The sequence below is a fragment of the Ranitomeya imitator genome, chromosome 2, assembly GCF_032444005.1.
Source record: "Ranitomeya imitator isolate aRanImi1 chromosome 2, aRanImi1.pri, whole genome shotgun sequence".
Taxonomy (NCBI): domain Eukaryota; kingdom Metazoa; phylum Chordata; class Amphibia; order Anura; family Dendrobatidae; genus Ranitomeya; species Ranitomeya imitator.
Window position 1 is genome coordinate 511,485,263 of NC_091283.1, and position 24,627 is coordinate 511,509,889.

The 24,627-nt window shown below is 45.0% G+C and overlaps 1 protein-coding gene across 1 annotated transcript in view; it reads left to right on the forward strand.

Moving 5' to 3' along the window:
- Positions 1-281: 281 nt before the first annotated feature.
- Positions 282-24,627, forward strand: part of PIP4K2B (phosphatidylinositol-5-phosphate 4-kinase type 2 beta) — a 53,758-nt gene continuing 29,412 nt past the window's right edge. Inside the window, exons 1-8 of the mRNA XM_069751688.1 lie at positions 282-796; positions 7,582-7,679; positions 11,394-11,490; positions 13,352-13,504; positions 14,963-15,109; positions 15,190-15,228; positions 17,449-17,562; positions 23,443-23,695. Coding sequence (XP_069607789.1) covers positions 653-796; positions 7,582-7,679; positions 11,394-11,490; positions 13,352-13,504; positions 14,963-15,109; positions 15,190-15,228; positions 17,449-17,562; positions 23,443-23,695 — 1,045 coding nt within the window. The 5' untranslated portion in view covers positions 282-652. The remainder of the gene's footprint in view (positions 797-7,581; positions 7,680-11,393; positions 11,491-13,351; positions 13,505-14,962; positions 15,110-15,189; positions 15,229-17,448; positions 17,563-23,442; positions 23,696-24,627) is intronic.

Here is a 24,627-nt window from a genome sequence, read left to right on the forward strand (position 1 = left end):
TTTTCCGTTCTCCGCACAATCTGTCAGTCTCTCTGGGAACATACCATTCTGGTGCCTGGTTCGGGGGGCGCTGCTTGCACTGGGCTCCTTCCGCGGGGTGTGATCCAGCCCACACAGCTTATCTGCGATTGTCCTGATCTATCAAACACTAAAGTGATGAGAAGAGATAGATTCTCAGTGTATTCGCCCATTCCCTCTAGAGTCCGCAGTGCTGACCATTACGTCCCCCCCTACTTCTCTCACAACATGCTCTGGCCCGCACCGCCCGCTGCAGGCAGCCATCTTGTCCGGAGTGGGGACCGGGCCGGCTCTACCGGGAGCAGCGGACCGAGACCAGCCCGAAGGCCTAAAGAGGGTGGAGTTAAGGGTGGGCGATCGCCCCAGCTCAGTGTTTGGGGGAATTGCATGGCTCACAGTGACAGCCGGACCATCGCCAGCATTAGCGGACTGACAGCCCGGGAGCTGCGCTGAGACACCGGGAGCTCCCGCCAGCGCCGCCTAACGGTCACATCGCTACGGCCGGACCGGAAGACTGCGGAGAACATGAACTCCTGGTAGCTGGGGCCAATGCCCCCGGAGGGGGATCCCGGTACCTAGATTTGTGCCCGCGGCCCGGGAGTCCCCGCTGAGCTTCCATCACTGATCCGCGATCATGGCCTCCAACTGCAGCAGCGCCGTGGCGGGCAGCGCCAGCAAGACCAAGACCAAGAAGAAGCACTTTGTGTGTCAGAAGGTGAAGCTCTTCCGAGCCAGCGAGCCCCTGCTGAGCGTCCTCATGTGGGGGGTGAACCACACGGTGAGAGCCCTGAGGGGTCCGGGGTGCACATACGTGTGTAGGGTATGTGTGTGTGTGTGTATATATATATATATATATATAGAGCCCTGAGGGGTCCGGGGTGCACATACGTGTGAGTGTGTGTGTGTGTATATATACATACATAGAGCCCTGAGGGGTCCGGTGTGTATATGTGTGTGTGGGTATATGTGTGTGTGTATATATATATATATATAGCCCTGAGGGGTCCGGTGTGTATATGTGTGTGTGTGTGTATATATATACATACATAGAGCCCTGAGGGGTCCGGTGTGTATATGTGTGTGTGGGTATATGTGTGTGTGTGTATATATACATACATAGAGCCCTGAGGGGTCCGGGGTGCACATACGTGTGTAGGGTATGTGTGTGTGTGTGTATATATATATATATATAGAGCCCTGAGGGGTCCGGGGTGCACATACGTGTGAGTGTGTGTGTGTATATATACATACATAGAGCCCTGAGGGGTCCGGTGTGTATATGTGTGTGTGGGTATATGTGTGTGTGTGTATATATACATACATAGAGCCCTGAGGGGTCCGGGGTGCACATACGTGTGTAGGGTATGTGTGTGTGTGTGTATATATATATATATATATATAGAGCCCTGAGGGGTCCGGGGTGCACATACGTGTGAGTGTGTGTGTGTATATATATACATACATAGAGCCCTGAGGGGTCCGGTGTGTATATGTGTGTGTGGGTATATGTGTGTGTGTATATATATATATATATATACATACATACATACATACATACATACATACATATACATATATATATATATATATATATATATATATATATATATATAGCCCTGAGGGGTCCGGTGTGTATATGTGTGTGTGTGTGTATATATATACATACATAGAGCCCTGAGGGGTCCGGTGTGTATATGTGTGTGTGGGTATATGTGTGTGTGTGTATATATACATACATAGAGCCCTGAGGGGTCCGGGGTCGGGGTGCACATACATGTGAGTGTGTGTGGGTATATATATATATAGATTCAAGATTCAAAGAAGCTTTATTGGCAGGACCAAATACACATCAGTTTTGCCAAAGCAAGTGTATAGAGGCAATAGGGATAGGGACTGAGGGGATGTTGGGTAGGAGCTGTGGGGGGAGGTGGATGGGGCAGATCCAGGTTGGGGGCTATAGTCCATGGCATAGGGGAGGTGGATGGGGCAGATCCAGGTTGGGGGCTATAGTCCATGGCATAGGGGAGGTGGATGGGGCAGGTTCAGGTTGGGGGCTATAGTCCATGGCATAGGGGAGGTGGATGGGGCAGGTCCATTGTGGGGGCTATAGTCCATGGCATAGGGGAGGTGGATGGGGCAGATCCAGGTTGGGGGCTATAGTCCATGGCATCATAGTTCTCTTTCTCGCAGTCTATGGCATTCGCTCACATACCGCGCTGCTATCTCCACCGCTCTCTCTTCTTCTCCCAGCAAGATATATGTTTTCTCTTCCTCCTTCATGGTGATGAAGTCTGGGAAGAGATGTGAGAGTCTCCTGAAGTGAGTGTCCCTCACTGCTGAGTATTTGGAGCAGTGTAGCAGGAAGTGGGTTTCGTCCTCTATGGCCTCCTGGTCACAGTGTTGGCACAGTCTTTCCTCCCTGGGCTTGTAGCTCTGCCTGTGTCGGCCACATTCGATGGCCAGACTGTGGGCGCTGAGTCTATATCGGCTCAGGATCTGGCGGTCTCTGGGGTCCGGGAGTTTCTCCAGATATGGGGCCAGTCTGTAGTCTCTCTGTAGGCTCCGGTACATGGTCAGTTTCTGTGAGCTGATGATATCATTCTTCCAGTCACTGACATACCTCTCCTGGCCTACATCTGCCATCTTCCTAATTCCGGCTTTTGTCAGGTTGTTGTGATTGGTGTTCTGCTCCGGTTGGGTTTGGCTGGGCTGTTCCGGGGGTTCTGGTTTTTCTGTTTCACCTTCATGTATCAGGGCTTTATGGTGATGGGAGCTTGGATTGCTCCTATGCAGGTGAGCCCGGAATGACAGCGCCCTCTTTAGAACTGTCAGGTGTAGAGGGAATCTGCCCAGCTCGGCCCGACAAGCACTGTTGGAGGTGCTCCGATGGACCTGGAGAAGGTGCTTGCAGAATTCCAGGTGGAATATTTCTGTTGGACTGGAGTCCCACTTTGACCAGTCTGGGTAGGTGTGAGGACCCCAGACTTCGCTGCCATACAGGAGGATTGGGGCGATGATGGAGTCGAAGATTTTTAGCCAGACCCTCACTGGTGGCTTCAGATGGTAGAGTGTCCTTCGGATGGCATAGAAGGTTTTGCAGGCCTTGTCTTTCAGGGTCTCTATGGCTTGTTTGAAGTTCCCTGACCGGTGAATCTCTAGGCCCAGGTAGGTATATTTGTCCGTTCCTGTGAGGTCGCAGTTGTTGAGGATAAATGATGGGTGTTGGTCTGGTCTTCTCTTTCTCCTCTGGAACACCATGGTGTTGGTTTTCTTTAGGTTGACCGGTAGGGCCCAGGTGGAGCTGAATTTCTCTAGGATTTTCAGGTTGTCCTGGAGGCCTTTCTCGGTTGGTGACAGCAGCAGCAGGTCATCTGCATACAGCAGGAATTTCACCTGAGCGTCGTGGAGGGTGAGTCCTGGTGCTGAGGAGGATTCCAGGGCGGTAGCCAGCTCGTTGATGTAGATGTTGAAGAGCGTTGGGCTTAGGCTGCAGCCTTGTCTTACTCCGCGGCTCTGCTGGAAAAAAGCCGTTCTTTTGCCGCTCACACTCACGCTGCAGCTGCTCTCGGTGTAGGAGCTTTTGATGACATCGTAGGTCTTTCCTCCTATTCCACTCTCCAGCAGTTTCAGGAATAAGCCCGGGTGCCACACTGAATCAAAGGCCTTTTTAAAGTCCACAAAGCAGGCGTATATCTTCCCATTCTTTGTATTGTAGATGTGTCTCTGAATGAGGCTGTGCAGAGTATAGATGTGGTCAGTGGTGCGGTGGTTCGGCATGAACCCTGCTTGGCTCTTGTTGAGGACGTTGTGCTCGGTGAGGAAGGTGAGGATCCTCTTGTTCAGGATACTGTTGAACAGTTTTCCCAGGTTGCTGCTGACGCATATGCCTCTGTAGTTGGCTGGGTCATACCTGTCCCCACTCTTGTGGATGGGTGTGATGAGGCCTTGGTTCCAGGTACGAGGGAAGTAGCCGGCACTCAGTACAATATTGAAGAGTTTAACCATTGCAGCCTGTATTTCTGGTGGGCTGTACTTCAGCATTTCTGGTAGGATTCCATCTAGGCCACCGGCTTTTCTACTTCTTATGGAGGAGAGTCTCTCGGTTACTTCCTGTAGTGTTATAGGTGTATCCACCGGGTTTTGGAAGTTTTTGATTTTTTCCTCCATTGCTTTTAGTTTCGCCATTATGTTTTCCTGTTCTTGGCTTAGTCCTTCCTTTGGAATGTCTTTATAGAGGTCTCTGAAGTATTGGAGCCAGAGGTTGCCATTTTGGATATGGTTGTTGTTTTTCTTGTCTTTGGTGTCCATGTGGTTCCATAGTTCCCAGAAGGAGTGGTCTTGGAGGGCGTCTTGGAGTTGATTGAGCTTCGTAGAGATGTAACTCTGCTTCTTCCTCCTGAGGATGGTTTTGTACTGCTTTTGTATGGAGTCATAGGCTTCCCTCAGACCCAGGTGGTTGGGGTCTCTGTGTTTCTTGTTGGAGGCTGTTCTCAGGGTCTTCCGTACAGCTTTACATTCTCTGTCAAACCAGCCATTGACCTGTGTTTCTTTTGGTCTCTTGTAGTCGACTTTTTTAAGGTCGGACAGTCTGGCCATTGCGTAGAATATATTGTTGAGGTCCTTTGCTGCTTGGTTCACTCCCTCTGGGTTTGGCATGTACTCAAGGTTGTAGAAGTGGTGGAGCATCCGCTGTATTTCAGGTCTTCTGGGAGCTTCTTTATATCTTAGTGCCGATATTTTGGACCTATATAGCCCTGAGGGGTCCGGTGTGTATATGTGTGTGTGGGTATATGTGTGTGTGTGTGTATATATACATACATAGAGCCCTGAGGGGTCCGGTGGGTATATGTGTGTGTGTGTATATATACATACATAGAGCCCTGAGGGGTCCGGTGTGTATATGTGTGTGTGGGTATATGTGTGTGTGTATATATACATACATAGAGCCCTGAGGGGTCCTGTGTGTATATGTGTGTGTGTATGTGTATATATATATATATATATATATATATATATATATATACACACGCGTGTATGTGTGTATATATATATATATACACACACACACACACACACACACACACACACACACACACACACACACACACACACACACACACACACACACACAGCCCTGATGTATCCGGTGTGTATGTATGTATATATATATATATTTATGCTTCTGGTGTGTACATGTGTCTATATACCGAGAGCTGTGATGTATCCAGTTATCCAGTGTATACTGTATGTGGTGTGCGCATATGTGTCTGTATACTGAGAGCTGTGATGGATCTGGTGTGTACATACGTGTGAGTGTGTGGATATATATATTTATTGAGAGCCCCAATAATCTGTTGTATGCCGTGAACTGTATATGTGCATGTAAATATTACACTGAGCCACACGGCTGATGTATACAGTTTATACCGTGCATGTAAATGTCTAATAATCCACACTGAGCGCCCAAATCTATGTGGTGCATATAAATACATACAGAGCCGCACAGTGAGAGCCGTGCTTCTGCACAAACTGCGCCAATGATCTATACGCCCCTGTATATACCATGTACTATAATAGTGCAGGATATGGAGATTTTATAGCTCTCCTGTACTGTTTGTACTGATCACCTAGCGTGTATACAGCTCATCACTAATGAATACGTGTATGTCGTGTACACTCCAGTATCCTCTTTATCTGCAGACTCCTCTCTTTCCACCACTACATCTCCCAGCATCCATTATCTCATACACTATATTCTCTGATCACCAGTGTCTCTATCCAGCTGTATACCGTAAGTCCGTGTATCCCGGTGTGTTATATACTCCTAGTGCATGTATACAGCTCTGCCGCCACCACTACTTGTATCTCCTGGTTTGTCTCTTCTGTGTTTACAGGCCCCAATATGTCTCTGTTGTTGTATATCCTGTCGGTCCGGGCACACACGCCCTACATTACCTGTACTATATACCTGCATGCACTAGTAATAGGTGGGATAGACTATGTATCTTGCTCTCCCCTTTCTGTTGATGTGGGGGGCTTCCATGCAGTAATACTTCGGCACACCTATGTATTTCCTCCTCTCTCTATCTTGCTTGTTTCCCGGTTTACTATGGCAACGCAGGAGCTAATACCCTGGCTCTCCGCACCCCACGCTATAGGCACTGCTGGGGGCAACGCACTGACCACATCTTTGTGTGCAGGTTATATGATGGAGACTGGTTGCTATGGGTAACGAGGCCTATATGAGCCTGAGCTGTAGTTATGAGAGAAAACATTCTGTAGTCAGATAGGGAATTAGAGGTTTATTGCAATTTACATGCACATCCATAGCTGGTGGTCCTCGTTTATCGAAAGTAGCTATGGGTATGTTCACATGCAGAGTTTTATGGGGCTCACCCAAAACAAAAATCTGACCTTATGGCTGGTCATATAGCTCTAACAATATTCTATATGGCTCTGGAAAAATGAAAGGTGCCCTGTGATTGGTTGCTTTGTCAACATGTCAGACGGTTTGGGTCATTGTGGGCATGTGTCTACGGTCTGCAGAACAAGGGCAAAAATGTACAATGCCAGTTGGTGAGACTGATATTTTTAGATGCGTTGATAATTTTCCTTTCACTTCCCACAAAGCTCAGACGTGCTGGAGTATATGTATATGTCCTGCCGACACTTTGTTGTGGGGTGAGAGCCCCTGATCCCTTCAGGAGCACATAGATCTGCCACGATCACCCATGGGACTCGCCCTATGTTGCTTAGCAGTGGTTTATACCCAATGGAAAGACACAATAATAAATGGAACCCACGTTAGAAAGTCCAGAGGAGCCTAACAAACACGCATTCGGGTAACTGCAGATCAACTCCTGTAGCAAAAGGACCCATGGCGCCTGTAGCCATCACCACTCTGCAGCAGCCACACGTGGCCGAAACTCAGCCGTTCGGTTTTGTAGGTAGAATGAGGCATTACCCTCAAAGTTGGCCACGTGATGGTGGGATTTTGGCCACGTTCAGCTGGCGGCGTTGCAGCATAACCATGGTGCTGCAGTGCATCCTTGTAGTGTCTCCATGCCAGTCAGCCCAAATTTTATTGAAAAAAAGAAAAAAACATCCTGCATGCAATATTTTAGTAAAACAAAGAATACTGTCCTTACCGATCCTCCAACCCTGTTGAGGTTCACCGTTAACACTCCATAACTCTTGGTCAGATCAGTATGTGACCGCTACAGCTAATCACTGGCCACAGAGGTGATGTGGCGGCCACTGATTAACGGCAGCTCCTGCGTGCCCATCTGTCTGGAACAATAAGTGTGAAAGCTGGTTGGAAGCTCGTGCAGCATTGTAGGTGGATCGGAAGTGAGTGTCCTTTATTATTTTGCAACACATTGGATGCCGGAGCCATCAAAGATCTGTGTACGTGACCGAAGATAAACCTTTCTCTTCGTGTTGGAAAATCCCCATTCTGCTATTTACCTGCCTCATGCTGGACCTTGTCTCCTCTTATTCTGAGATGTAGATGTTATCAATATTGTACTAAGTTTTTTCGTTTTTTTCCCTTTTGGTCTGTAGATCAACGAGCTGAGTAATGTCCCTGTCCCGGTCATGCTGATGCCAGATGACTTTAAAGCCTACAGCAAGATCAAAGTGGATAACCACCTATTCAACAAGTGAGTGTCCTTCTCTGTCTGATCTTATGGCCTACCTTGGCAGCATACAGCACAGCTCTGCTCTGTAAAGATGGGCTGGGCGACTCCTAAGGTGCTTCCAAGAAAGAGAACCTCAGACTAATATACATCTATGTTATAGGTTGTCCACTACTTGGAAAACTTCTTCTCAATCGTATGTTTCTCCCATTTAAAATAGCGCCACTTATACTCCCCTCCGGTGCTAGCGCCTTTCCAGCGGTGTCATCACTGCCTCTCCCGCTGATTGTGTACAGTGTGACGTCACGTGAACCCTGCGGCCAATCGGTGGCTCCTTCACTCTCCCGCCATCTGATAATTCGCTTACATCTGGAGGAAGCGAGCACTGTTACTGTACCTTCTCTCCTCCTCCGGTTGTTTGTGATATGTCTGAAGACTGGGAGAGTGAAGGGGCCGCTGATTGGCCGTAGGGGTCACGTGACGCCACATTGTCACCGGCACAGACCCATAAAGATGCCAGCACCATAGGTATAAGTGGTGTTATTTTAACATGGGGGGGACCTATGGATTGAGAAGATTTGAGTTGTGGACAGCCCATTTAAGTTGCTATAATGCTGAATAAATCCATAACGTTGGTTTAACAATCTGTGTTTCAGTTTTGGAGAAATCCCTTGTCCAATTTTTAAGCGATTGTCCCATAACTGCAGACTTGGCCTTGCTGTTGCGCCTCATTGTATTCGATCACCGCCTACTTTCGGTATGGATGGGCCTCTCTTCTCTGCTTTCCCAACCCAAGAACTCTTGCATGAGTGCTTGTTCCCAGGGCGGCACATGTGCAGTAAGGCCCTGAGGAAGTTGGAAGACCATCGGGTGGAGGAGCAGGGGTCTACTGACAGGTTCCCTTTAAGGGTAAATGTTGATCATTTTTAAAATTCCCCATTAGGTATTTTGACACGATGGCATCATCAGATCATAATGGGACTCTTTTATGTTGCCTTCTGGCGTCAGAGGGAGAGCTAACATTCAGTTCTGGCCTTGTTTGGACTTCAAACAAGAGGACCTTACTTTATCAGCTGGTTGTTGGGGAATGTAAAAGAGGCTTGTCCATACCACATAGCGCCATTAATATGCATACAATGTGTGTAATAAATCATAACTAATGCAATGGCTTTTATTGGTATAAGAGCCGAAGTGGATCCAATTCTTTTTTTCCTTAGGCAGTAAAGTACGGTTTGGCTCAATGCTCTATTCAGGGTGTCAGAGCCATTGTAAAAGTCTTCTTTTCAGAAGAAGAAGGACCTTTTGTCTTTATCCTATAGCAGTAGATATCAGGCTCCTTCCCATTGCCGGTCTGCATTGCATGCAGTATATAATTAACCTTATAAGTAACAGCCTATAGGTTGATCGATTTACGTGTCACTCACAGCAATTTTTAATTATTTGGAATCAATAAAGGGCTTTTCCGGGTGCACTCACTTCTGCATGTGATGTGAGCTGAGCCGATGTTATGACCACATACCAGCCAGATCCATGCACACTTCTAGTTCATATATAAATATATAATATTTTCAGACTACTGTGGAAAAAGTACTGCAAAGTAAGAATGCTTTGCAAGGATATGTGTTAATAGTTTAAATGTGCAACGTGTTTCAGAGCTGGAACCACGGGCAACACGAATCAGAGCCTGGCGGAATGATTGCAGTTATGTCTTGTCTGAAGTGCTCTAGACTATCAGAAATAAATAAAGATCTGTCTGGGGCCAGTAGGGAGGGAATGGACAAGTCAGCGCCTCCATGACAATTGACAGGTCTCTCTCTTTACCTGTCAATCAATTGTGTACTGGGGAGGGGCCTGCTTAGGGTCGGCCCTGGAATAGTCTGATCTTTCCCTGTGGTCCCCACCTGGATCTTTAAACTATGTTTTCATAAGCTCTTATATGAAGCAATTGCATTGACTGTACCAATGAAGCTTTCCACAGAGGGGAGCTCTTATCAATGATAATGATGATTACTGCACGGTGCCGGTCAGACAGTTATAGGAGACTAGATGGCAGCCCGATTCTAAAGAATCGGGAGTCTAGAATCCATATATACTTTATTTATTCAAATGTAAGAATAATACAATTAATAAATAATAGTAAGAAAGAACAAAATAGGCAGTATATGGAGAAAACACCAAACAAAAGTTCAAAATTGGTGTGAAAATGTCACTGAACCACTTCACAACTAAATATATATAGTTTTGGTAAATGGTATTATCATTTTTTTGACGAAATTCGGCAGGAGCTTGAAGAGCAACGTCACTGGGCCCGCCTCCACGCAGTAGAAACTTGCTGTGAGGTAAAAATTCAAAAATCACACCAAAATGGCGGGCGGAGTGTGTCACAGTACGGCACGTTTCTGATTGGTCGCTCGCAGCAGGCGGCAACCAATCAGACAGTGGACACTGTTGACGTCACTTATCTCCGGACTTTATCTCCGGACATTAGCTCCGGACATTAGCTCCGGACATTAGCTCCGGACATTAGCTCCGGACATTAGCTCCTGACAAAGCCACGGAAGTTGGCACAAATTGCAGGAAGTAGTATTCTAGGCAATTATATATTAGATCACAGTGCAGTCTACCTGTTTGTATGCTTCTAATCTTAGCTTATTCAGGAGAATATAGAGGAGAGGATAGTAGCACCGTTACCCATCTGACACAGATGGAACTGGCTCTATCGGATCATGTCATGATGTAACATGGGATTGGTAGCGGGGCATAAGGTAATAACATACAGGTTGGGCGCTTCACATCAAAATGGAAAGAAGTGCACCATTTATAAGAGAAGTGCAAAGTGAGGTGGGGGAGAAGTTATAGAAGAAACAAACAATCTATGAAAATGTCTTTAAACACGTAGTGTGATAAGCTAATCTAAGGTTTCAGGTGAATGGTTATTATTGCTAGTATCAGTAACGGCAGCTATTCTTCCTAAAGAAGTGCACTGTAATAGATGCATTGCTAGTGCCGCCTGCTCCTCTCTATAAGCCCCTGGCAGACAGGCAGGACACAATTGCTGCAGCTCATTTTTGCTGCAGCTCATTTTCCGCACGTCAGGATTGACCTTTAGTGTGCAGCCAGACCTGACCTCCTGTCTCTGCATTGCAATTCATAGGAGGCTTTATGACCCATTGTAATGAGCCGGCCTTCCTCTCATTGTTGTTCCTGGAGATTGATAGGGGAAGACTCTGTATTCGTTCTTATCAGGCAGCTTTTGGGGTTTTGAGTCCCTCCTGTCACCGCTTTTTTGCTGATGTAGCAGGCTTCGTTCCAGGTTGAGGTTTCCTCTGTTCTTGTTGGGAAATGTTTTTTTTCGGCAATAGAAACTTGCGTTTAAATATAATATTGATTACTACTAAAGTACGTATTCTACTACTAAAGAACTAAATCTGGCCTCCGTATAGGGCAAGCTGTCCTGTTCCTGACTCCTTCATGATTCTCGGGGTCTGTGTATGACTATGTGCCCACTTTGCCTTTTTGTTGTTTCCTGTCTATTATTTCTTGCCATTAAGATGCCTAACCCCTGACCGAACTCTTTTCTAAGTAATGGGGCTTGTAGGTTGCCATTAGGATCACTCCCATTATAAATGGAATCCATGGTGCCGTATAAATAGTCCCTGAACATTTAGTGTGCTCTAAGTGTGCAACTATAAACCTGGTCCTTCTGTGTTTTTACAAAGAATCCTTTCTTATTTCCAGAGAGAACCTTCCGAGCCGTTTCAAATTTAAGGAATATTGTCCCATGGTCTTCCGGAATCTGCGAGAGAGATTTGGAATCGATGACCAAGATTACCAGGTAAATACGCATAATGCAGCTCCATACAGGGTCTAAGATTAGGGTGGTAATATGGCAGCCATTGTGCCTCTGTTGGCCCGTACCGTACCTCTATGTGCTTCCTATGTCATACAGAGAGTTTTCACATTAGCCTCATTCTTCCTTAAGAGAATGGACCCGATTCCTCAGGACAGATGTTTTCACGCCAGTCTTGATGATGGGGTATGCTGGCATTAGATGCTCCTGAGACCTCCAAAGTCTGGGACCTGCACAGTATTGTATTGAAGACCCTAGCACCGGTCTTTAATGGGATCCTCACAGCTAATACATATGCTGCCCAATCTACGAGCAGCATGTATCAGACATCTACTATATAATTGTCTAAGGGTCACTTCCGTCTGTCTTTCTGCCTGTCCTTCTGTCTTTCTGTCACGGATATTCATTGGTCTCGGCCTCTGTCTGTCATGGAAATCCAAGTCACTGATTGGTCGCGGCAAAACAGCCACGACCAATCAGCGACCGGAACAGTCCGGCGGAAAAATGGCCGCTCCTTCCTCCCCGCAGTTAGTTCCCGCTCCGTACTCCCCTCCAGTCAGCCCTCACACAGGGTTAATGCCAGCGTTAATGGACCGCGGTGTAACGCACTCCATTAACGCAGCTATTAACCCTGTGTGGCCAACTTTTTACTATTGATGATGCGTATGCCGCGTACTACGTGGCTGGGCAATATACTACGTGGCTCTGTGCTGTATATTACGTGGCTGGGCAATATGCTACGTGGCTGGGCAATATGCTACGTGGCTCTGTGCTGTATATTACGTGACTGGGCAATATGCTACGTGTCTCTGTGCTGTATATTACGTGGCTGGGCAATATGCTACGTGGCTGGGCAATATACTACGTGGCTCTGTGCTGTATATTACGTGGCTGGGCAATATACTACGTGGCTCTGTGCTGTATATTACGTGGCTGGGCAATATGCTACGTGGCTCTGTGCTGTATATTACGTGGCTGGGCAATATGCTACGTGGCTCTGTGCTGTATGCTATGTGGCTGGGCAATATACTACGTGGCTCTGTGCTGTATATTACGTGGCTGGGCAATATGCTACGCGGCTCTGTGCTGTATATTACGTGGCTGGGCAATATGCTACGTGGCTGGGCAATATACTACATGGCTCTGTGCTGTATATTACGTGGCTGGGCAATATACTACGTGGCTCTGTGCTGTATATTACGTGGCTGGGCAATATGCTACGTGGCTCTGTGCTGTATATTACGTGGCTGGGCAATATACTACGTGGCTCTGTGCTGTATATTACGTGGCTGGGCAATATGCTACGTGGCTGGGCAATATACTACGTGGACATGCATATTCTAGAATACCCGATGCGTTGGAATCGGGCCAGGAATGTTTGACTCTGAGCCACGCTGTAAACTAGTTGGACAGGCGCGTCTCTGGCGGTTTCTCCCTGCCCACTGACCTGGAGTGACGGGTCTAGTTACATGCGCATATAGGCAGAGACCTGTCACTCCAGGTCAGTCCTCAAGACCCACCAGTGGGTCTTGAGGACTGAAGTTGAGACACTTATAGAGCTTGTAAGCGCTGCTGTGTGGTCAGTGTTTGTATCTAGCCTGCTCCAGTGTTATTGCACTCCTTCGATGCTGTGGAGACAAAGCCCCTCTGCTAGCAGCATGGGAGAGCACATAGTTCATGGCCTGCACTGTCAATGAAGGAGCATACAGCCCCCCAGCAAGCAGTTGTGGGTGGCACCTGAATGGAAGATGTTGAGAAGAACTTTTTGTATCCTAATGTCATATTTTAGGGAAGTTTTAAAGCAGACACCTATTTCAGATATGATTTATGGTTATTTCCCTTCTAGAACTCATTGACCCGCAGCGCACCTGTGAACAGTGAGAACCAGGGACGTTTTGGATCTCGATTTCTGATCACCTTTGACAGGCGGTTTGTTATCAAGACAATATCTAGTGAAGATGTGGCAGAGATGCACAATATTCTGAAGAAATACCACCAGGTAACTGCCATTGTGGTAAACTTTTTTTGTACCAATCCTTCTGTACGCTATTTACTCATCTGCTGTCTTTAGAAGGACAAACCTGGACTCCAGCACCCTCACCAATCAGATGACCGAGGAAGCTCTAGATCGCTGAGGCTCTTCTGTCACCCAATTGTCATGCCTTTTTAAAGGGAATCTTCCAACCACTTGTTACTATTTAATCTGACAGCAGCACAATTTAGGGGCAGAGATGTGTCACATGTTAGGCTGTGTGCTGTAGTTTCAATACAATCAATGTCCTATCAGCAGGAGGATATCGTTGTTGGACTAGGTCTCACATTCTGGCCAGTCAGGATAACCTGTGCAACCCCGCCCCCTCCACTGATTGGCTTCTTGTTGACAAAGCACAGTGTACATAGAAAGCTGCCAATCGGGTGTGGGCGGGGTTATACTCAGCACTGACCACTGCTACATGTTCAGCAGGGAAACAGGGATTCTATCAAAACTGCAGCAAGCAGCCCAGTAAGTGACACATAGCTGGAATTAGTGTCTGCCCATACATCACACAGTGCTCAGATTACATAGCAAAACAATTGTGGTGACAGATTCTCTTTAATACAGACTTCACATGCTATCTTTCACATTTCCTCAAAGTTTAAAACCAGATGACAAGCCACACAAAGGGTTCTGTTTACTCTAGCATTAAGACTTACATTTTCAATGGTTACTGGCAGGTACTATTGCTTACATGGGACAGAGTATAGCTTCCAGATTGCTAGAGGTGCGACCGCTGGGACCCCACTTATCTTAAGAACAAGGGCTCTGGAGAGCCCCATGTGAATGGAGTTGTGGTCAGTCGTGTCCATTGCCACCGTTCCATTCATTCTCATGGGAGTGCCAAAGACCAGTTGAGAGCAACGCTTCACTATTGCTGGCGGTCCATGGTCGACCGCTGCCCCATTAAAAGGGGGCTGTTCAGAGCCCTGGTCCTCAGTATTAGAGTTGGTCCCAGTGGTCTCATCCTCCAGCAGTTATCAGTACTTCCAAACTTGAGAATACCCCTTTTGCAAAATAATGGTAAAAACAGTACTACAGACTGTACTTATAATGACTTAGTAAGTGTGGGAAAGATCAGGACTTTTTTTTTTTTAATAGAGCTTTATTCTGATTATTTGGACTGGTTTTCATACGTGATGCATTTAATGTTTGTTTACCCACGGTTTTCTGTCTCTGTACCTCTCATGAAATATATTCTCATTTGCAGATGATCAGGGCAGGTTTTCAGCCTCTTGTAGTAAATGGAAAAATTGTTTTACTATCCGCAAATGGATGTATTGAAAATGGTGCAAAATTAAAGCAAAGCGTAGTCTCTCCTTTTGTATAAAATGCATTTTCCCATCATTCTCTCCTGTGTTTTCCCTTCTGTGTCTCCATACTTGTGGATCTTGTCACGGATCGCCGTCTCTTTCCTTGCAGTTTATTGTGGAGTGTCATGGGAACACTCTACTTCCTCAGTTCCTTGGCATGTACCGACTCACAGTAGATGGAGTAGAGACCTACATGGTGGTCACCAGGAATGTGTTCAGCCACCGTCTCGGAGTCCACCGCAAATATGACTTAAAGGTACATGCCATATATAGTGAGAGATATGTGTGATTATAATGGTCAAGTCTTCATCTCTGTGTCTTTGGTTGTCTTCCCAGGGCTCCACTGTATGCAGAGAAGCCAGTGACAAAGAAAAGGTTGGTAACTGCATTTGTATTGGTTGGATCACATATTTGGCCTTTCTTAGGCCGCAGTCAGACGGCTATATAAACTGGAGTGAGCTAGGATACATTGCTTGGACTGGCCGGCGGCTCTCCCCACTCGAACGTGACGGCTTCATGTATCTCTATACAGCAGTTGCACTTGGGCCAGGAGTGCTGCCGACCAGTCTAAGCGTTGTGTTCCAATTTCGCTTCTATTTATATTGCCGTCTGACTGATCCCTTACTCGCATACATGATAATACTTAGTTGTGCTCAAAAGTTTACATACCCCGGCAGAATTTTTTCTTTCTTGGCCTTTTTTCAGAGAATATGAATAACACCAAGACTTTTTCTCTACTCATGGTTAGTGGTTGGGTGAAGCAATTTATTGTCAAACTACTGTTTTCTCTTTTTAAATTATAATGACAACCCAAAACATCCAAATGACCCTGATCAAAAGTTCACAAACCCTGGTGATTTTGGCCTGAAAACATGCACAGAAGTTGACACAAATGGGTTTGAATGGCTAGTTAAGGTAACATTCTCACCTGTGACCTGTTTTCTTGTAATCAGTGTGTGTGCATAAAAGCTGAGTGAGTTTCTGGGATCCAGACAGACTCTTGCATCTTTCATCCAGCCACTAATGTTTCTGGATTGTGAGTCATGGGGAAAGCAAATGAATTGTCAATGGATCTACGGGAAAAGATAGTTGAACTGTATAAAACGGGAAAGGGATGCCAAAAGGTATCCAATGAATTGATAATGCCAGTAAGCAGTGTCCAAACTGTGATTAACAAATGGAAAATCAGGGACTCTGTAAAAATAAAACCACCGTCAGGTAGACCAACAAAAATGTCGTCCACAACCCCCAGGAAAATTGTTCAGGATGCAAACAAAAACCTACAAATAACATTAACTGAAATACAGGACTCTCTGAAAACTAGCGGTGTGGCTGTTTCAAGATGCACAATAAGGAGGCAGAAAAATGTGCTGCATGGTCGCGTTGCCAGAAGAAAGCCATTACTGCGCAAATGCCACAAAGTGTCTAGCCTACAATACGCAAAACAGCACAGAGACAAGCCTCAAAACTTCTGGAACAAGGTAATTTGGAATGATGAGACCAAAAGTGAACTTTCTGGCCACAACCATAAACATTACATTTGGAGAGAGCGCAACAAGGCCTATGATGAAAGGAACACCATTCCTACTGTAAAGCACAGAAGTGGATCCCTGATGTTTTGGGGATGTGTGAGCTGCAAAGGGACAGGAAACTTGGTCAGATTTAAAGGAAAGATGAATGCAGCACGTTAACAGCAAATACTGGAGGCAAATTTGCACTCATCAGCCCGGAAACTGCACATGGAACAAACTTGGACATTGCAACATGACAACGATCCAAAATACAAGGCCATGTCGACCTGTCATTGGCTACAGCAGAACAAAGTGAATGTTCTGCACTGGTCATCTCAGTCTCCTGACCTCAATATCATTGAGCCACTCTGGGAAGATCTCAAGCGCGCAGTTCATGCTAGGCAGCCCAGGAATTTACAGGAACTGGAGGCTTTTTGTCAAGAAGAGTGGGCAGCTTTACCATCTGAGAAAATAAAGCACCTCATCCACAACTACCACAAAAGACTTCAAGCTGTCATTGATGTTAGAGGGGGAAATACACGGCATTAAGAAATGGGATATGTGAACTTTTGATCAGGGTCATTATGATTTAGAAAGAGAAAACACAGTAGTTTGACAATAAATGGCTTCACCCAACCACTAACCATGAGTGGAGAAAGTGTTGGTGTTATCATTCATGTTCTATGAAAAAAGGCCAAGAAAGCAAATATTCTGCTGGGGTATGTAAACTTTTCAGCACAACTGTATATAGGTTTAAAATTTCTATCAGTGACTTTAATCCCTCGTGGCCATGTCTTAGAATAAACCTTCAGTTTTTTATCAGTGGGGTATCGTCTACCAGGACCCCCTCCAGACAGAACAGTGCTCCTGCAAGTTCGGAGAACCACCAGCAATTATCCTAAGGAGACACCAAGAATATTCAGGCCCTGGAGCACCCCTTTAAATACCCATTTTGACATTTCCCTTTAGCTAGTCATTACATTATATATACTTAATTGTATCTATTACCCAAAGTTTTTTTTCTTACTTTAGGGAATTTTGTACCTGATTATGCTTGAATTGCCAATTCCCCCTTAATCCACAGGCCAAGGATCTACCCACGTTTAAAGATAACGATTTCTTGAATGAAGGGCATAAGTTGCATGTGGGCGAGGAGAACAAGAAGATTTTCCTTGAGAAGCTGAAAAGAGATGTGGAGGTGAGAGCTGGTACACATTACTACGACGTGAAAATTGCTTTGAAATGCATCTGTGATCTAAATGAGTTTATTTTCTGGTAAATGAGCAGAATATTTCTGATGTTCAAGTAAGTGGGTGAGAGGCATAGAAGCCATTATCAAGGAAAGAAACAATACCCTGGCATCCTGGTTACAATTGAAGGGGACATGTCTGCTTTGATAAATGACATAAATGACAACATAATGGCTTGTCTGTGGATGGGATTCCAGCCAAGGAACTCCAGTTCTTTAACCCTGCTGTTCTGTTCGGTCTGGGGAGACCTATTTTGAACTTTGGTATTTTTTGGGGTGTTCAAGATGCGGTTCTGAAACTTGTGGTTGATTGACTTAAATGAGGATGGGTCGGTCGGCCACGGGTTTCAGAGCCGCATCTTGAATATTTTAAAGAATATTGAAGTTCAAAGTCGGTCATTTTTGACCAACAGAACAGCAGGGTTAAAGGGGTTGTACAGAACTAGTACTGTCTGGCTGCTGTCTTTCAAAAACGGATGTCACATCTATCCACTGGAGAGGTGTGGTGTTACAGATTGGCCCGTGTTCACACTGCGTTTCTCTAGTGCGTCCAGAGATTCCGTCTGAGTTCTCTTTAAAACAGGATTCAGAGAGACAGCCGATTGGGCCATATAATACAATGACAAAAACTTCAAGTGAACTCTGTTCATGTTTTTTCCTCTGAACATGTCCATTTGTTCAGACGGATACAGAAATGTAACCCCTGGACACTCTGCAGAAACAAGGCCGTAGCATCATTCATTTTAATTTCCGTTACTTTTATAGCTCTAACATATTCCACAGCGCTGTACAGAGCTTGTAGGCCAGATTTGTGTTAGTGACTGATGTGACTTTCATGTCTCGGTTACGCTCCGCATGGTTTGTGTGGTGGGGACTTCAGCGTCTTAAGTCTGCAGTCTCAAACCAGGCTGATGGACAACTGGAGCATCTTGACCCCAGACCGTGTCATTCTAGCTTCTGGTTGTGTCTGTTGCTGCAGCTCCTTCTTGAGGCTGAACTGCAGTACTCAACACGGCTACATGGGCAAGAGTGACACGGTGTTTGGTGCTGCAGTGAAGGCACTTCAATCTAACCAACTCCATATTCCAGAAGCTGTTGATTGGTAAAATTCCATTTAGACAGGCCTAATTGGTCCAAGCAAATGTGCCGCTCGTCACTCTACAAACTAACAAAACGCTTGTTCGTCCGGTATTTGGAACGTCTATGCTGGGATAAAAGTTGTCACTATCTCGTGTAAACTGAAAAAAATGCTGCTAACATGTTGTAGGGGACTCTGATCATATAAGCGATCGTAGTGCTCCCGTCAGTATTCCTCATCCTGTGTAAACAGGCCAGTATACAAGAGGAAGTCTAGCTGTGTATGAATGACATTGCACAGACCATCATTTTGTACAGTAATATCCAACCTTCGTTACAAAAGTGCCCAATACAGAGCTGCCTGCTGTATAAAGAATATTCAGCTTGATGATTACTATTTTATGTTCTGTACAACTCTTCTGAAATTTCTGTTCATACAGTTAAAACCAGAAGTTTACATACACCTATTTAAAAAGACACATATGCATGTTTTTCTCAATACCTGACATGAAATCAGAATAAACTTCCCATTTTAGGTCACTTAGGATTACCATAAATATTATTTGCCAAATGCCAGAATAATGAGAGAAAGATAAAGTTTCTTGTGTTTGGAAGCTTCTGGTAGTTTTTTTGGGCCACATCTGAATTAATTAGAGACACACCTGTGGATCTATTTTAATGCACACCTGAACCACACTACTCCTTTGTGTAGCATCATGGGAAAGTCTAAAGAAATCAGCCAAGATATCCAGAATTGTGGATTTGCACAAGTCTGGCTCATCCTTGGGTACAATTTCAAGATATCTGAAGGTGCCTTGTTCATCTGTACAAACAATTATAAGCAAGTATAAACAAGATGGGAATGTCCGGCTATTATACCGCTCAGGAAGGAGACTGGTTCTGTGTCCCAGAGATGAACGTGCTTTGGTCCGATATGTGCATATTAACCCAAGGACAAAAGCAAAAGACCTTGTGAAGATGATGGCGGAATCTGGTAAGATTGTGTCAATATCCACAGTGAAATGAGCACTGCATCAACATGGGCTGAAAGGCCTCTCTGCCAGGAAGAATCCATTACTCCAAAGAAGCATAAAAAAGCCAGATTGTTTGCAAATGCACACAGGAACAAAGACCTTAATTTTTGGAGACGTCCTGTGGTCGGATGAAACTAAAATTGACGTTTTTGGGTATAATGACTATTGTTACGTTTGGAGGAAAAAGGGAGAAGCTTGGAAGCCTAAGAACACCATCCCAACTGTGAAACATGGGGGTCGCAGCAGCCTGTTGTGGAGTAAGTTTGCTACAGGAGGAACTGGTGCACTTCACAAAATAGATGGCATCATTAGAAAAAAAGATTATATGGCAATACTGAAGCAACATCTCGAGACATCAGCCACGAGGTTACAGCTTGGGCGGAAATGGGTCTTCCAAATGGACAATGACGCAAAGCATACTGGCAAAATGGTAACACATTGGCTTCAGGGTATCAAAGTCAATGTTTTGGAGTGGCCAGCACAAAGCCCTGATCTAAATCCTATTGAATATTTATGGGCAAAGCTGAAAAGGCAGGTGCGAGCAAGGCGACCTACAAACCCGGATCAGTTATACCAGTTTTGTCAGGAGGAATGGGCCCAAATTCCGACCAGCTATTGAGAAGCTTGTGGAAGGATATCCCAAATGTTTGACCCCAGTCATTCAGTTTAAGGGCAATGGTACCAAATACTAATGAAATGTAAGGAAACGTTTGACTTTGCAGTAAGTAATAAAAATGCCTTAAAACATTCTCTCATTATTCTGGCATGTATTAATAGTAATAAATGCCAGATAATATCTGGCAAATATTAATAATGATGGTAATTGTAATTGACCTAAAACGGGAAAGGTTTATTCTGATTTCATGTCAGATACTGAGAAAAACATGCATATGTGTCTTTTTATATAGTGTATGTAAAATTCTGATTTCAGCTGTATGTAGGTTTATGAGCACTACCACTTCCATGGATATGCCATAGAAAAACACAGGGTGCAAAAAGCTAAAAAAAAACAAGCAGATGTTCCAAAAAGCTCTAACTAGGGCCTTTCTGATTCCATCCATATTTGGGTAAAAAAAAGTGTTTTTGGAATATTCTTCGTTGTAAATGCCTCGGGATTTGTGCTCACTGTGAGTAGATAGAAATATTCTTGATGGCATTCAGAGACAGCAGCATGAACTGAACATTATCCGTTTGGGTTTTCCACTTCTGGATTTAAACAAGTGTTTCCATTCACCTGTAATCAAAGGGAACTCCTAAGTGGTGAGGCACTGTAACTCAATCTAATGTACCTGGACGCCAATTAATGATCAGATATGTTGAATTTTTTTATATGCCTGATCTTGTATTCTTATGGGAGATAAGCCACCAACAGAGGTGTCTTGTGGTGGTTTATTTCCCTCACCCTATAGAAATCAGATGCTTGCTCAGCAAAACTGCAGTCAGAGGGACTCATTGTTTCCTGAATAAATGGTCAGCCGACCGCTGTATAAGGTACAAACGCATTTTCACAGTTGAATTACTTTGCATTACAGTAATGTGATATTGGAGGACTGTCTTATTACCTCATATTTTATTCCTTCAAACTTTACTTAAAATTAAGAAAAAAAGGAAACCACTAAAGAGGCTGGTTAATCAATATCAGATTGACGGGCGTCCACTACCCCCTTTGATCAGTTCTGGCAGCAGCTGGATGTGAATGGAGCAGAAGAGCACAGCTCTGTCCACTGTGTCATTGTCACTGCCAAGAACGGCAGAATAGTTCCTAATTAAGAGAATAGGGGGTGAGCAAGGGTGGTGACGTCACATCTACTGATGCCTGCTAGGTGGCATGCGCCAATGCTGGATTGAGCAGAGCTTGAACACCCATTTAAGCCTAGATTAGCACATCTCTGCTGCTCATACATTATTATACACCCCTCAACATTGAAACTGGAACACCAAGAAAGAAAAGTCATGGAATTATGGAATTCTCAGGATTGATACACGATAGTGATCTTCAAATGATGAACAAATGGAAATTTCTAAAACATCTTTATCTATTCAGTACCGTGTATGAGCGCCATGTGCAGAAATTTCACCTCACTGATAACCAAGTAGTGTATTCTTGGTTGTCTGAGGAATGAACCGCTGCTGGCAGCTCACTAGGTAATAGCCGACCAATGATGTCCAAGTCTGGAGATGCTGCAGGACATGGCAGCACATTTAGACCACATAGACTGCTTAGCCCATGAGGAATATGTGGTCTGGGGTTGTGTTGAAAAATAACTCATGACACACTTTGGAGAAATGGCCCTACCACTGGTTCCACGGCCAAATCAATGTAATGCCAAGCTGTTAGTGGAATAAAGACTAGAGCGGGCCAGCGACAGTCCATTATGCCACCCCACACCATAATCCCCAGCAGTATGACTGTTGTGATGTTTCCTCTTCGAGACCTCCTGATGATGTGCCCACGTGGTCTCCAGACCAATCTCTAGCTATTATTATATCCAAGACAAAAGTAGGACTGAAGAGGGTAGACCTCTGTTCCAGCCTCCATTGCGATCTTGCTCTGTACCTTGATAGACTTTGAGAGCAGTGGGTTAGGTCACTGAAAAGGCTAGGATTACGATGTGGGGATGGAATAATGTATGGTAGTTGGATCCCTCAAGTCTTTATTGCAGGTACACTAACAGCTCAGTGTTGCATTAATTTGGTTGTGGAACCAGTGTCACAGCCATTTCTCCAAAGTGTTCCAAGAGCCGTTTTTCAACCCAACAACATCAGCCGGCTTGTTGCTTGTGTTACTATGAGCAGCCTGTGTGTCCTAACGCTTTACTATAGCCTGCAGCGTCTCTGGACTTGTCTCCCATCAATCAAAGGGAGCTGTCAACAGCGGATCTTGATTTGGGTACTCAGGTGCATTCAGCCTGTCAGAACATTCCTCAGATAACCATTAATAGCAGCAGCTCATACCCGATACCAAATAAATTGAGATGTTTTAAACATATTTTTTTTTTTTCATAATTTGCATATCATTAACCTGTCTATCAATCCTGTGATTTCCAGAATTCCACTGCTCCGTCCTCCTTGGTGTTGCAATTTAAAGGTCATGGGGTGTATTTGTCGTACAGACAACCCAGCACAGTACATTTCCTTCATAGGTGCTCAGGGTTAAATGATAACAGGATTGTTTGTGACGGAGCTGAGGACCATGCATGGCCTTTTTAAATATTGGATCCGATGCTTAAAAGTGTCAATGATGTCCATGAAATGAAAACGTGAACACTGTAGAATGATTTGCTGTACACTACACAGGTACAAGTGAAGCAGGACCCTAATCTTTCAGTAATCCTCTCTACAGGGTTACTCTGTGAGGATGATCACAGATAGACCTGCCCTAGCATACGGCAGTCATGAGAACAAGAACCATTTTTTCCACTATAAAAGGGAAATCTCTATAAATCTGAGATCAGGAAATTTTAGTCATTAAATTCATAAACAGCAATCCACTATATTAAAATTCAGTTACGTCCAAAGGCTGCAAAACAAGATGTGTGACGAGATCTAGGATGGATGGCCTCGATTGGTAACATACCTCATATTTCAGAAATCGTATTTACTTAGCTGGTACTGTAAAACTACATATTTTTTTTTTTTTTGCATATTTTTTGCCACAAAAAAAAAATAAGACGTGATAGATGACCAAGTGTAATTTCTAATAACTTTTTTTTTGCAGTTCCTGTCCGTACTTAAGATAATGGATTACAGTCTCTTGGTGGGCTTACATGATGTGGATCGTGCAGAGCAGGAAGAGATGGAAGTGGAGGAACGAGCCGAAGAAGAGGAGTGCGAAGATGGCACTGGCAACCCCATATGTTCATATGGCACTCCCCCAGATAGTCCAGGGAATCTGCTAAACTGTCCTCGCTTTTTTGGGCCTGGTGAATTTGACCCGTCCGTGGATGTTTATGCAATGAAGAGCCATGATAGTGAGTACATTTATGTCATCACTTATGTCTTTATTTCACTGAGGTTGTTTTTATTTTTTATTATATTTAACCTCTTCACGACCTTTGACGTCCCCAGTACGTCATGGTTGGTTAGTACTTACCGACCTTGGACGTACTGGGTATGTCATGGCTAAAATGTGGCACCGCAGTGATCACATTAAGGTGCTTGCTGATTCTTACAGCAGGGCACCTGGGCTCGTCATCACGGGGGTGTTTGACGCCTCCAGCAACTATGATCACTGTGACTGGCTATTCAATTCTGAACAGCCAAATCACAGTGTCTTCAGTATTTCAGGCAATTGCCTGAAACTCTGATGTCCAGCCTACAATTGGTGATGTAACAGCTCTGTTCATAGGCTTGAGCTTAGCTACAGCAGCATCACCTGGGTCTGCTCTGATTGGTGCAATCTGACGATGATACCGATCGCCTCTGTGCACTCTGATGCGATCTGACCTCCGTATGACCATTCTGCACTTCTCATTGTAGCTTCGGATGTGGTCATGGCAGTTGTCATTCTGTCACGCTGTGCTGGGCCTTGTGGTAGGGGAGACTACCTTGGTAAGGTATATGACATAAAATTACCTTATCCTGGTGCAGGATAAGGAAGGAAGGGTGAGTGACAGGAAAGAGCTGCCAGCTCAGAAACCCGCCTGATGGAAGTGATGGCCACAAGAATAATCACCGTCCAAGATAGAAGAAGCAGGGAGACTTCCCAGAGCGGTTCAAAGGGGGAACTCCTGAGAGCCTCCAAAACCAGTCTGAGGTCCCAGGGATCTACTGACAGTCAATACGGAGGCGCTGCATGAGCTACTCCCTGAAGAAAAGTTCTGACCTATGGACCGGAAGTTAAATTCTTTTAGGAAAGAATGTAGAACACAGACTTGGCCCTTCAGAGAACTGAGAGCTAGAC